The following is a 14,783-nucleotide window of genomic DNA, read 5'->3' on the forward strand; positions in this document are numbered from 1 at the left end:
TTACTTATTTTGTATTAATACTCTTCAAGCAACATATCTGTTTCTGACAATACCCGGTTCAATTAGACATGCTCCATTCCTTAGGCACTGTTGCAGGAAGTAAGATGAATAAGTGCCAACTTCTGAGAGCACGTTGGAAAAACAAGTTTGAGAGCATAATGTGCATTAATAATTGAAAAATTAAAAGAGCATCTGATAACAATCATTCCTCTGCAGTTTGAAATGCCCCTGATACTGAACTGCTTTCTTATGGCTTTAATTTAATGCATGTGTCAGCAGTCAGGAATCTAGAGTACCAAGCAATGTTAGAGGCTTCAAAGACAGAATGATTTTCTGTCCATATGAGCTCTTATCTTTAACACAAAGTGCTCTGCCTAAAATGTTAAAAGTATGGATAATGTTCACGTCTGATCTAAAAACGTGATCTCTTTTTGCAGTTGCATTCTGAGGGAGACTTCATGCCACAAATAAAGCTGTACAAAAAGTCACGAAGCTTCAACAGAGAATGAAGTAATAGTTTATAATACACCTTGGAGGGTCATGTCCACTTTTACTCTGTATCTTTGACTGCAACAACAATCTCTCTTTGTTTTGCGTTTATCATCCCCACAGAACTGTAGATACCCCTTCCAGACCACCTTGGGCAGGGACTCTTCCTCTCCTTTGGCAGGAAAAGGGGAGGCGAGAGGGAGGGGGTAATGTTTAGTTTGATTCCTTTTGCAATAAAAAAATTAAAAAAGAAGAAAATATGTTCATCAGTAGTCAAATACTCTACCTGAACCTTAGTCTGATATTTTGAAAAAACACAGGAAGCAGATGGATAAGATGCATCATCCCATTCTGACCTTTCTGTATTTTTACATAACAGCTCAAGGTGATTTGACGTCAGCATTCTGAGAAACGGCAAAGCTTCCAGGTGGTGCTTAACGCATAGAAGTCAAGGTTTCTAAAAAATGAGCATAGTGCTAGTCTGTGGGACATTTGCAGCTAAATGACAGGTGTGTAACATCTTTTAAACACCAATATTCTTATCAGATCTGAAATTCAGCCAAATACAACACAAAAGCACAAATGGTACAGCTTTAAAAACGAATGACATAAGAAATAATTTCTTTTCCCTCTCTCTAGAAACAAACACCTAGAAATTTGAAATAGGTGCAGCTCTTGGACATGTTGCTATGTGGTTAGGAAGAAAAAGCAATGTACATGTCAAACGTTTATAATGGAGGAAGAACTATTAATTAGAAAATGGTTCTTAGACATATCGTCAGACTTTACGTCTTCTGTGGTGACAGCATTTTTCAGAGATTAACAAGACAATGCTATACATGATTACTTAGAAGTAAAATGCAAATGTGTTCAGTGGAGATCTCCCTGATGCTTCCTTAAGGAAGCTGCATTGAACTGAAAGACCATTAGTCCATCTTAGTGTATTGCCTACACTGGCTGGCAGCGGCTCTTCACAGCTTCAGATGTGAGCGTTCCCAGCCTTGATTCAATAGATATTGTGTGCCACATTACCTCCCACTGTTGCAGTCCCTAGCACAATTTTGGATTCTTTGGGAACATGCAAACATGCATTCATATCTTCATATCCACCCGAGTGCTCATGTAGCCTTTTCAAAAGGCATTGTACAGCTGCTCATTACCTTTTGGCAATACCAGGACTTTTTCCATCCACTTGTCTGTTGTGGTTATGATACATAGGTGCCATTTTCCTGCACATAGTGACCTCACTGCTGTTATCATACACAATATGAATACATTATCTCCCCATCTCACTGAACCTCCTGTGAGATTCAGAAGGAAAAAGCAGGGTCCAGTGGGATCTCATGTTGTACAACTTTACTTGGTGTCAAATGAAGGAGAATGTTTGTAACTTTTTGTTTAGCAATAAACTTTTTATTCTCCCCTTACTTTTTTCATTGCATGGTTGATCTTATTAGTATTGTATTTGTAATGTGGCAAGCTAGCAATGGTTAGGACAACTGCAACTCCTCTGAACATTCCTCCCCACTGACTCATTACAGTTTGGACGGTTCAGAAATTAACAGCAAAAAAACAACAACTATCTCATTCTGGAGAAGGCTGTGATATTCTTTGCATCAACTCCGAAGGGTTTCTCTCTCTCTCTCTCTCCCGCATTTAAAGGTAAATGACAAGACTGTTTTGAGGGTGGAGGTGATTTCTCTATCACCAGATATATATGCTGTACTTACATTAATTACATTGGTGTGCTCTAATGGGATTAATTGTTTAGTGAGTTGCTGGAAAAGAAAGTAAAGCAGCAATCCTCAATACCCTTACTGGAGAGTAAGTCTCATTGAGTGCAGTGCAACTTACTTTCAAGTAAGTATGCAAAGGCTTGCATGGCATGAGTTAATCCGAGCTAATATGTTTCAGTGGGTAGTGCGTGTTTCTAGACAACAAGAACAAAAGCAATTTTTTGCAGACACTTTATAAGAACTAGCCTGATAAAATTGGCAAGGGTTGTGGCAATGTCATTTAATTTTATCTGGAAGGTCATGGGATTCAGGACTCCCAATCCCCACAGATTTGACTCAACGAATTGCATGAAGCTGACAAAATCTGTGTCGAATTTCACCTCATTTTTGCCATGAACCATAGCAGGAATGACTGTACTATAATTGCTCTTCTAGAAAATCCATAGCAAAGGGAGATTGCAAGGGCTGCGGGGGAGAGATATAACAGAAAGAAGCAGAGTTACATACCATCAGCAAGCATCTTCTTTAGCAGTCTTAACAGTGAGTCCGTAAGTGACTGGAGGCCAATTCTGGCTCCACACGTCCTTCCACTCTGGGGACATAGGTTTCCGGGCGGGAGTTGATCACGGTGAGGGTTTACCAAGCGTGCCTTCCTCTTAGCACGTTTCTCCCTTTCATCCTGAGTTCGAGTGTCTTCAAAGCCCATGACACCTTTGGTAGAGGCTGTTCTCCAATTGCAGGCCAGTGTTTCCCAGTTCTCGGTGTCCATACTACACTTTTTTAGATTTGCCTTGAGAGAGTCTTTAAACCTTTTATTGACCACATGCATTACACTTTCCATTTTTAAGTTGCTAATAGAGTAGTTGCTTTGGAAGACGATCATCAAGCATCTGAGCAACATAACCAGTCCAACGAAGTTCATGTTGAAGAATCATTGCTTTGACACTGGGGATCTTTGCTTTTTCTAGTACACTGGCATTAGTTCGCCTGTCTTCTCAAAAGATGTGTAAAAAATTTCGGAGGCACCATTGATGGAATCTTTTGAGGAGTTGGAGATGGCGTTTATAAGTGGTCCATGTTTCACCAGCGTACAGTAAAATTGGTAGTACAATAGTTTTGTAAACAAGCATTTTGTTTTCCCAAAATCATCAAGCATATCAGCAAGCATATCACAGGCTCTGCCCGCCGCATGTCAATATAGCACAGCACTTAACCATCTTGTGACATCATCATATGTGTTTCCTTGCCACTGCTAGCACTAGCTAATTATGTGGAGCGAAGGCAGGGAAAGGCATGATGTGATGATGTCACAACAACACAGATCATTGTTACCTGTTGCACTCAGTCATGGGGAACTCAAACATGGCAGTGTGGTTTTCTGCGCCATCCTTTCGCTGCTATGAATGTGTTTTTTGTGGCTAGAGCTCAAACCTGATCATTAGTATTCTGTAATTAGTCAATATTTACAAGTCCATACAATTTCTATGGGAAATCAGTGGGAACAGAACTCCCAGTTTATCTTACCTTATTTTGTATCTTGGACCCTTCAAGTGGGGGTTGGGAGCCACGGCTGGGTGGCAGCGTGGCTTACAGTGGATTGCATCAGCAGCATTTCCACCATTTAGGTGCCAGGCAGAAAAAATATATTCACCCAGGCCCTTGAGCCTTACTTTGCTGCTTATCTTTGGATAGGGTGGGGTGGATTTGGGTTTGCTCTTTTATGCATATTCATTGGTGAGCATTTAGGTGGTTTCTATGTTTTTAAGGGGACGCGGGTAGCGCTGTGGGTTAAATCACAGAGCCTAGGACTTGCCGATCAGAAGGTTGGCAGTTCGAATCCCCGCAACGGGGTGAGCCCCCGTTGTTCGGTCCCAGCTCCTGCCAACCTAGCAGTTCGAAGGCATGTCAAAGTGCAAGTAGATAAATAGGTACCGCTCCAGCGGGAAGGTAAACGGTGTTTCCGCCTGCTGCTCTGGTTCGCCAGAAGCGGCTTAGTCATGCTGGCCACATGACCCGGAAGCTGTCTGCGGACAAATGCCGGCTCCCTCAGCCAATAAAGCGAGATGAGCGCTGCAACCCCAGAGTCGGTCACGGCTGGACCTAATGGTCAGGGGTCCCTTTACCTTTTATGTTTGTTTTTAATAGGAGTGCCAGTTTAGCCCTGTGACTGTGGGTGCCCGGGGCCATGGGTGCCATGCAAAATTTGTGGTTGCCTGGCCCCTTCATGGGGAATTTTGTTGGTGCTCTGGCACCCAGGACCCCAGTGAGTTGGCACCTATGGTTTTTAATGTTTGTTTCTGCAAGTCACTTCGAGTTCACCTTTCTGAAAAAAATGGGTAAAAAATATAAACTTTTATTATTAAGTAAGAACTAAGCCACATTGCATATTTGGGCTAAGATGAGTTGCAGGTCTGTAAAGATGAGAAGACTACAATTCTGTAAGCATTTATTTGGGATGAAGTTCCACTGAACTGAGTGAAAATGCACTGGATTGTGTTGCATATCTTGCGTATGATTTCAGTTTACAAAGCCAACAATTAAGGGGAGTAACCCTTATTAAAACTCGTGCAACCCATTTCAGCCGTGTTTAAAATTACAATGTATTAGCTCTCTTGTACTGAAGAATCTTTTGTCTGTTGCTTCAGTTTCCACGTATGCCTAATTACAGTATTTCATTCTATTTACTTGTATTGTTTTGTTTCCCCCTATTAAAATATATCTCATTAAGGGAGGGAATCAAAATAGCAGTGAAAAATCTCATTCAGTCAGCAGCGTGATTTTAAGTGTGGCCTTAATATCTTTGGACTGGAAGTTTTAACTTCCCAAAGCAGCTAGATGCCTCTTCTTTGCTTTTTTTTATAGTTTGCTTTTTTAAAGTATATTTTTATTAAAGATTTCTTAGTTTACAAAAATGCATGCATTGTCTCTTTTTTCAAGTTGTGTTTTCTACCGATCAGTTTCATGTGTTGTGAGACATTAGTGTTGCATACAGTGTTAGGTTAGGAAGAAAAGCGGGGGCATGGTGAATGGGGGGGGGTCGGGTGGCAATCCTTCTGTTCTTCTACTTAGAGTATGTGTGGGGTTTTGTGTCAGCGTCACTTGTGTAGGTTCTCTTCCTATACGCTTGTTGTATTTCCTTGGTGGTGAGAGAGGTTGGGGGTGGCCTAGGGTGTGGTTGGTTGTCTTTGGTTAGTTATTAGTGAGATTTGTTTTTGTTTTTGTATGTGAGTGGGGTGTGGATCAGGTTAGCTCAGGCTTCCTTAATACCGCAAATGGGTAGTTTAGATCCACCCCCCAACCCCCGCAATGTGTGCACGACTAGCACCTGAGCATCCACATGTTGTCATAGACGCAGGGCCAGATTTAGATTTGATGAGGCCCTAAGCTACTGAAGGTAATGGGGCCCTTTATATGTCCAGCTCTCCTTTGTCAACAACAAATTGTCACTGTTTGTTTGGTGTTGAATATATGCTATATGGTAATTTATAGACCTAATAGGTATCTAAAGCCATTTCCTCATGCAGAATGTAGGCATCCTATATATAGAAATGAGCAAACCAGTGATATTTTAGGGAGCAGGCTAGCAGGCAGGGCCCATTACTTACATCATAGGAGCCTACACAACACAAAACACTGTTGCTGTATGTAGGGTTTATTTTATTTGTTGTTTATCTTATATTTTGGAAATGTACATCCAGTGGTTTTTTTTTTACTTTAATTTTTTTTGAGCCCCCAGGAGAGTGGAGTCCTAAGCTACAGCTTATTTAGCTTATACATTCCTGCTCTTGTCGCTGGTCAGAGAGAGAGTGGAGAACCAGAAATGCTATATGCTCCTTCCACCTCAGGAGAGGAGGGAAAATGACATCACATAGAGCCCTCTCTACCAATTACATTTCTATGGTATGAGTCTCTGCCTGTCAGCAATACAACTCTGTAGCCTTAACCCCTTCTCATGCTAAGTAGCAAGAACATGCGCTGTTAGATTTGGCTGCTAATCTTCCACAATTTGATTCTCTTCAAGCAAAGCAGAGAGGAAGACAAGAGCACACCTAGGCTTCCTCTTGTCTCTGTGTTGTTGTTTTTTTGAAAACAGGAGCATGCCACAAGCACTTTTTTGCATGTTAATACTCAGCCAGCACTCTGGTTTCTTTCCTACTTGGAGAAGGGAGAAATGAAGTGGATGTGATTTGAGCAATATGCACCATCATTTTTGCTTGTTCACAGTAAACCATAGTTTGGCATACTATGTCGGGTGAACCAGACCCTAGGGTTGAGGAGCACTTATTCTTCTTTTTTAGGCTATATGCTGAATTAAAATATTTTAGTTCAGATGAATTTGATTTCTAGCAATGCACTTCTTGCCTCAGCTATGCAAATGAGGGAGCAAACAGCAGGTCCTTGATTTTTTCTGCAAATACAGTGCTGAGTCATCATCAGCTATGCTTGTACTTCCTGCTGACACAAGATGTTGTTTTCTTTTGCAGGCTCATCAAAATGAAAAATTGGAGTTTATTTCATTTGTTTCTCCAGACTGTATTGATAGTAGGCACAGCTGGCTTGGTAAGTTTTACACAATACAAGGAGGATTTGTAGTTTCTTCTCACCGTATAATAGAAAAAAAATGAGCTTATTCATACTTGGATCCTATTGAGTTCAGAGGTGACATTTGGCTTAAGCTGATAGTAGAATCATAAAATGCTATAGTTGGAAGGGACCACGAGGGTCATCAAGTCCTACCCCTCAACAGAGTTTATAATTGCTACTTTTATGCATTAAAAACGTCAGATCAGAACTATTCCCTCAGAGTATGGTTGGTTAGAGGGCTTCCTCTCCAGATAAGGACAGCTTCTTACACAGGTTTTTTTTTTAGTTTAACATGAAAATATGAGTCTAAAGATATATTAAAAGATAATATGTAGACCAGAGATGAGCTGCATATGGTAGATTTCTGGAAGTAGCTCTTACTGAAGTCCTCAGATGTTCAAATATTCTTGTTACTATAATTTCACTGGTGGTACTTGCAACAAAACGTTGCAGATTGCAGCCTTATCCTCCATGAATTTGTCCAATCCTCTTTTAAATCCACCTAACCCCAAAGAGAACTAAAATTTAAGAAATCTGGACACAACCCTTGAGTTACAAAGAAAAAATGCTTCTTTAATTGTTCTTAGTGGGTACTTCAAATGTTCTTAACTCGATACTGAGTATCTTAAGTACTAAGAATACACAACATTTTATCTTCATGATGTTCATGGAAAGGAGGAACAAGGGTGCCTTCATGGTTGGCTCTTTTAACCTGACATAAACCTTCCTCGAGAGAACGTATTGGATGGATGTTAGCTTGTAATCGGCCATGCAAAGCTGTAAAATAAAAAGTTTATGCATGCATTAATGGCAGCAGCTGGGATAAATGTGATTGCATGTCCAGACCGCAGGATTTGACAGCAGCTGTTTAATATCTGGCTTGGAGTTTAGAAAAAAACCCAAAGTCAATAAAGTGGGCAGAGTCCGTTACACGCAATCTGTTTCCAATTAATGACATAGCTATGATCTAAATAGCATTCCCCCCTGATGATTATGTTATGTTTTTCACTGTTCCTTTCAAGGGGCTTTAAAAGGCAAAGGAAAACAATACCTGACCACTCCAAACCTGTGTACTTCTGAAGTCCTTTTTTCTAGTTCTGTAATGTTCCAGTTTAGCAGTTTAAAGTCCAGTTACCTGTGAGGCATTTTTACACAGTGGTGAACTGAAATGAGCAAGCCTCAAGAGCATAGGTCCTTGCAGCTGTGCTGCTTTCTGGTAATGTTTAGAGAACTGCCCTTGTGACTTTTCCCCAGAGGGAGCAACTCTGGCATTCTAAACATGAGAAACTCGCCATTGCCCTTAAATGACTTGTTGGAAAATCAGTGGGAGGCAAGGAGGCTGCTTATTATCTCTGATCTTATGTATTGACATTAATTGTTTGGAACCACCCGCCTTCCAAGCGCTTGGAGGCTTCTGAGAGATGGTAAATCTGCAGAACAATAGCCAGGGCCAGCCCGGAAATTTTGGTGCTTGAAGCAAAGGAAAAAATGGACCCAAGCCAACTTGACTGTTAGCTGAATCTTTCTTCGATACTGGTGATGGGACGACATCTTCCATTGCATTTGAAGGCAACAGGCTACTTTAGGGGTTGTGTGGGGCATGATATCTGTTGCACAAACCTCACTTATGCTACCCAACCCTCAGATGCTGCTGCTTGTGGGAGACTGCTGTTTATACCCATGGAATTTGTGTGGAGGGCCCTTTGGGGTGTCTATTCCGTATCACATTCTATTTTGCCTCTATATGGAGCCACTGGAGCTATCACCTAGGGATCTGGAGCACTATATCACATATACACTGATAACACTCATCTTGGTCTCCATTCTGTCTGAATTGGGAGAGGCTGGGCAGGTGTTGGACTAGTGTCCAGAGGCGGGGGGGGGCCTGGATGGGGGGTGGCGGCAAATAGACTGAATCGTGACAAGACAGAGGTGTTGCAGTTAGGTGGTTCTCATGTCTGGGAATTGGGGAGACTACCTGTTCTGGGTGAAGTTGCACTCCCCCTTGATGGTACATAATTTGGGGGTGCTCCTTGATTCCAAAATTGAGGCGCAGGTACCTTCAGTGCATGCCTAAAACATAAATCCCTTTCCTTAAAAGGGGGAGGCAGCGAAGAATCCTGTAGCACCCTAAAAGGCTAATGTTTAATATGGCATGTCATAAGCTGTAAGCTTAGCCCAATCACATTCATATGCCTTTAAAGTGCTGCTGGATTATGAGTTGTTTTTTATTCAGCAAACGTAACACAGGTACCTTACTGGAACTTCTTGTTTATAAGTGGATGACTGTTCTGCTTTATCACACGTCCGTGCTATTATGAGACACATACACAAAATAGCCATCTCAAGTATGCCTAAAATACGCTTTGTTTTTGAAATATGAATTTGAATCTAGACAAGAGCAGCCTTGTTCTGTTCCCTACTAAACAGCTAGGAGGTGTTCAGACTCGGCCAGCAGCCTGCTTCTCGAAAGGACTGCCCTAGTGGTGTATTTATGAGGGCTGCACTCATTCACGAATGATCCTTGTACACTGACATAGACCAGGGGTGGGGAACCTCTGGTCTGTGGGCCAGGGGGGTCCAATTTAGCCTGCGATATCTTTTTCCCATCACCATGACCATCTGTCAATCAGCTGGCATCACTGGGCAGTAGCGGAATCCAGTTCTGCTGGGTACTGCTTTGCCAGCAAGTTACCCCACAGGCCAACTTTGATAGGTTGCTGGGATTGCCTGACAACATCAAAACTTCAGAAGATGGGTGGGTGCGTGGTCTTGCATACCTATCAGAAAGTTGCCCAGTGTGGAGAAAAGGCTCTGCTGTACTGGGCGAAAAGGGTTCTCCACCCTTGATATAGACCCTAGTATCTAGTGCTGCAAAACTGGTCAGTCAGTAGAGCATGTGACTATTAATTTTAGGGTTGTGGTTTCAGTCCTCACAAAGATTCCAGCATTGCAGGGTGTTGGATTGGATGATCCTTATGGTCCCTTTCCAACTCCTGAATTCTACAATTCCTTGCTTGGGTGTGTTGCAGTTGCAAAGCCAGAAGAGGGAGCATGTGTGTTGCAGCACAGATTTCTAAATTCTCCTGAGCAAAGCTTAAGAGAAAAGGCTACGTAAGTAACTGCATATTGGCCGAAGCCTATCCCATCAAATAGATCTAATATTTGACATGGGGGACTTCTCCTTCATGCTTGATTACTACACCAGAACTCTGGCCAGTGAACAGTATGAAGAATACACATTTTGTATCGTTACGCATTATTTGTGTGCAGCTTTCAGTGCTCGAGGAAGCCATTGAAATGAACACTGCACAAAACAGCAGTGATGGTCATTTCCCCCTTTTAAATGCATTCAAACAGAGACCAAGCCTTTCCTAACATCTGTCTACATATATGGTACTTTAAAGTGAAAAGCAATTGCTTTACTTTGTGCATCTCTGCTCCCTTTCATAAATGCCATTAGCAAATGAAAAACATCCCCCACCCGCAAAAATAACAACAAAAACCCCTAATTTGGAATTGTAGTCAGTTATGTGTTCTGCAGACACTAAATGCAGAAGGTTCCATGTTCAATTTCTGGCATATCCATGTACTGTAGGCTTGGGAGACCTGCTGCCAGTTTAGTGTAAACTAGGAATGGGAAACCTTTTCCACACCAATTGTCACCTTACCTTCTATCTGATCTTAAAGAGACCACATGTCGTGGTGGGTGGAGCCTGAGGCAAAAGTGGGTGGAGCAACAGATGTGCATTTCACCTCTATGTGCTCTTGCACATCCTTTTCAGTCTTCTAAACAAGAGGTATTATCAGAGTTCAATGGCACGTGCCAGCCAAGCAAAAACATTCAAGTAGAGTAAAAAGATGCAAAACAGAGCCAGGGGAGATGTGGTTAGCGAGGGTGCAAGGAAGAGATTCAAGGGTCAGACAGAAAGACTAGGAGAGCCACATTCAGTGCCAAGGCCTGAGGTACCCCATCTCTGGTGTAGACAATAATAATCTAGATGGACCAATAACTTGACTCCCCATACAGCAGCTTCCTATGGATTCTGCATCCATCCAGCAATGTAAGATGCTAATTTCCTCCACATATCAATCCTGCCTGTATAAAATGGGGATAATGCATTTGTCTTTATCCTAAGGTATGCAATATGGCCTTTTAAAATGTAAGTTTGGGGGGGGGGTTTATTGGGTGGTTGTTTTTATTTTGATTATATATTTTGTGGTTTTATATTTTGATTTTGTTCTGTGAACTGCCCTGAGACCTCTGGGTATAGCGTGGTATATAAATCCAATAAATAATAATAAAGTAATATGGGAGGCAGCTGAATTAGTATATTAGTCTATAAAGCCTTTAGTTAAGTGTTTCCCAAACCTGGGTCTCCAGCTGTTTTTTGGACTACAATTCCCATAATCCCTGACCACTGTTCCTGCTAGCTAGGGATGATGGGAGTTGTAGTGCAAAAACAGCTGGAGACCCAAGTTTGGGGGAAACCGCTTTTGTTGGTCAAGAGGTAGAGGATTTTAAACAGCGAGATCCCTTTTAATCTGTTGGTCTGAGACAAGTTATGAGCACAATTGCCTGTTTTGATTGGAACACCCGGTTCCATGTGAAGTTACACTGAATCAGTTAACTACACAACAAACCAGCTAAAATGTAGATAATTAATCTGGTAAAAGTCCTTTAGTCAGTTGGCAGCACTGGTGGATAATATAGCAGCTACGAATCTAGGAATGGTTCAACACCTGAACCTGCAAGGAGGGGCTCCACTCTTTACACTGAAGTAGCATCACAGCCAACAGGCAAGCAAGTTCCCTTCTCTTCCAGAGAGAATTGTTGGAGCATTACCGAAGCTGCTTTGGACTGGCACCGAGCCCGTCCCTCTGGAAGAGTTTCCTGACAAGCTGCCTAATCCCGCCGCATGTTTTCCAGGCTGTTCTCCACTGCCATATATTGGATTGCACTCAAGGGTAGGAATTAAATGAAAAACAAACATCTGAGATGCAACACAAATATTTAAAAGGGAAGGCATGCAATCAAGATCGCTCCAGCATCAACATGCCTCGAGCAACAAACGCTTATTTAAAGCAACCTAGGAATGAATACTGAAGGCGAGAGGGATCTAGTCTATAAATAATATTCTGTTTTGAATTTTTCCTCCACGTAGAAGTTTCAGAATCATTGCTGCCCCTTCTTCCTCCTCTTCCTCGTCCTCCTCCTCCTGCCTTCCTATCTAGCTCATTTCCTGCTATTAGGCAACAAAACTGAATTACATCTTTTGTAGTGAAAAAATGAGGGGAGGGGACTCCAACGAAGTCTGGTCCTGTGCAGAAGTCTTCTGTTTCACCGCAAGCAACACTATGTAATTATGACCCAGATTGTGTATGTATTTTCTGACTGTAATAACAAATTCCTACTTTTAAGTCAAGCCAAAATGTAATTAAATTGGAGAGGGGGGTGGGATCTCGTATGTTTTAACCAAGAAAATTCTGCTGCAGAATTGCACTGATCTAATACGTAGTGTTGTCCCATCAAATAAAAGAGAACACTAAACAGAACGATGTTTTGATAGATTGGCACAGAGATAGATAGATAGATAGATAGATAGATAGATAGATAGATAGATATAGTCTTTTTTTAGAACCAAATGGATAATTTCAAACCAGGGAAAAGGGCAAAAACAGCAGCACAGAATGAGCATGGATATTAAAGACAATGTGTGTGTCACTTGTTGCTATCTTCATATGGATAAGAGAATGAGGCAAGTTTTTCTGCAATGTTTATGTAAATTCGCCAGTTATTAATACTGGCTGGATCAATGGATGCATGTAGCTCCTACAAAGTACCAGCTTTGATTGAATTCCCTTCCGTGGGGCACTCATGCGTCTTAGACACACAGAGTTTTCTTTGTCTGAACTCCATATTCCTTGCTCAAACAGGGTTACCTTTCGGAGCACAAAAAGAGTCTGTTCCACAGCTTTTCCTGATGAACTGCTACCACCAAATACACGTCAAATGATAATCACAACTTTAGCTATGAACCCTTGCACTACTAATTACAGAGCATATTGCATTCCTTATTTTCAAACAGGCTCATGGACCTGAAGGCGGTGATAGGTGGGAAACCTGGGTGTGCATCTGGCGGTTAACCAGAAGGTTGGTGGTTCGAGTCCACCCAGAGACAGCTTTGGGCAGGATTCATGCATTGCAGCAGGTTGGGCTAGATGACCGTTGGCGTCCCTTCCAACTCTACAATTCAGTGATTTCACACTGCCACTGTTTTCATGTGGGCATCAATAACCTAACAGAAAATTCAGGTTGTGCAATTAAAGTTGATTTGGAGCTCTTGGGCAGCAAATGTGCTTCCCCTTTGAAATCAGACTTTTTACGATAATGAAAGCGATTGAGAATGCACTGGCAAGGGTGCGATAAGAGTTGTTCAACACAACATTGTCTAACCTCTCCGGATGCAAATAGGAATGCATGCTCAATAAACAGGTTTGTCTGGAAGTGACCCAACTAATGCTTCTCCATCCTCCTTCTTCCATTAATGAACTGCTCCGGCAGACTTTAGAGAGTTGTTTCCAAGAGCAGCTGAAACTCCAGGCCCAGGTGAGACTTCTGGAACAAAGTGTGAAGCAGCAACAAGCCAAGATTGTGCAGCTCTTAATCGAGAAGGACATGCAGTACAGAGATAAAGGAAGTGAAAACAGTGTTATTGATCTGGGAGAAGAAAGAGAATATAAAGGTTTGGGCTAAATCTCCCTCCCTCCCTCTCTCTGCTTTTCAAATAGACTCCACCCAGTCATTGTGCCAAACCATGGCATGCAGCTACCATAGCCTGAACTTCCAAAAGTTAAACTGGCAAATCCCATTTTTTGAGCAGCTTGCTTCTGCTCAGTAGCATATTCAATAAATGCAGCAGCCTTTAACAACAGAGGGTGGCTCCAGACTGTCAGTATTTAAAGGGAGAAAATCAAGCACATACCAGAATTTTAGTTTGGGGCGATGTGGGTTAAAGAAAACTGTCACCCTAGCTAAGGAAATCCACTTTTAAAAAAAGAATCCGATTTTAAGCATTTAGGAAAGTTGATGGGGAAATGTGTGGAAAACTGTGGAGTGAACAAATGACTTGATGGCATGAGTTTCCCGGGAGTAAATGTCATTTAATTTATTTTAATGTACACAAGACACATGCATATCCAGCTAGTCAAGAAGAGATCTGGAGTGATCTCTGAGACCTATTGAGAAGAGTGGCATGCACTTTGTGCAGTCCTTCAGACAGAGGGTTGGAAAGCAAGACCTGTGTGGCCTGTCAGTGATGCCATATTGCCCTACTGTCAGGGCTGCTTCAGTTGCAGGTCAGCACAGAGACTTGGAGATGAGCAGTAAAGTGGATTCTTTATTCCAGGAAACAGAATGCAAATAGAGGAACCTGTGGGCAAGACTGGCTCCCAGCAAAGCAGTTGCCAGAACTGACAATATACCACTCCCCATCTGGCTGTTTTCCTTGCAATCTTAAACTTGGTCTGTGCTTTTCGTTCCTCTACATGCAAAGTCTGGTGTGTTATTGGCGACAAGGCGGGTGGGGAGCTGAATATAGTGGGAATGGCAGGCTCCTGTGAATCTGTTGCAGCCTCAGTTCCCACCTCCTTCCCAGCTGCCTGTCCTGCATCTGCAGTGCTTTCTGCCTCTGGTTCCTCTCTTTCGCTGAAGCCTGTTCTGCCCAACTGCTCCCCCCAATCCTTTGACCTGTCTTCAGTGTCCCACCAGCATCCCCCTGGGTCTGAGCCTTCCTCTTCTGAGGCTTCCCTAGGGGATTCTCTGGTTGCCCTCACCCCCACCATTCCTCCTCATCCAGCCAGTCCCTGGCATCTGCCAAGTCTTGTACCAAAAACAAAGAGAGGCACAGTGGCCAGCCCTACCCATACTACAAAGGCCATAGGATTGGCGATATGGATGGGGCTTGTATACAC

General features: G+C 42.4%; 1 protein-coding gene across 7 annotated transcripts in view; it reads left to right on the forward strand.

The window, feature by feature from the left end:
* The window catches only part of FGL1 (fibrinogen like 1), a 30,818-nt gene continuing 16,035 nt past the window's right edge, over positions 1-14,783 (forward strand). Inside the window, exons 1-5 of one of the 7 annotated variants that reach the window (XM_083755978.1) lie at positions 1-510; positions 869-998; positions 2,031-2,151; positions 6,710-6,785; positions 13,375-13,555. In XM_083755978.1, the coding sequence (XP_083612104.1) occupies positions 6,720-6,785; positions 13,375-13,555 (247 nt within the window). In that variant the 5' untranslated portion in view covers positions 1-510; positions 869-998; positions 2,031-2,151; positions 6,710-6,719. Of the gene's footprint in view, positions 511-868; positions 999-2,030; positions 2,152-3,813; positions 3,960-5,840; positions 6,126-6,560; positions 6,786-13,374; positions 13,556-14,783 lie in introns of those variants that run through there. The other 6 variants (XM_083755976.1, XM_083755977.1, XM_083755975.1 and 3 more) reach the window with 6 other exon arrangements.

This window comes from Podarcis gaigeae, assembly GCF_964106915.1.
Source record: "Podarcis gaigeae genome assembly, chromosome: 9".
NCBI lineage: Eukaryota > Metazoa > Chordata > Lepidosauria > Squamata > Lacertidae > Podarcis > Podarcis gaigeae.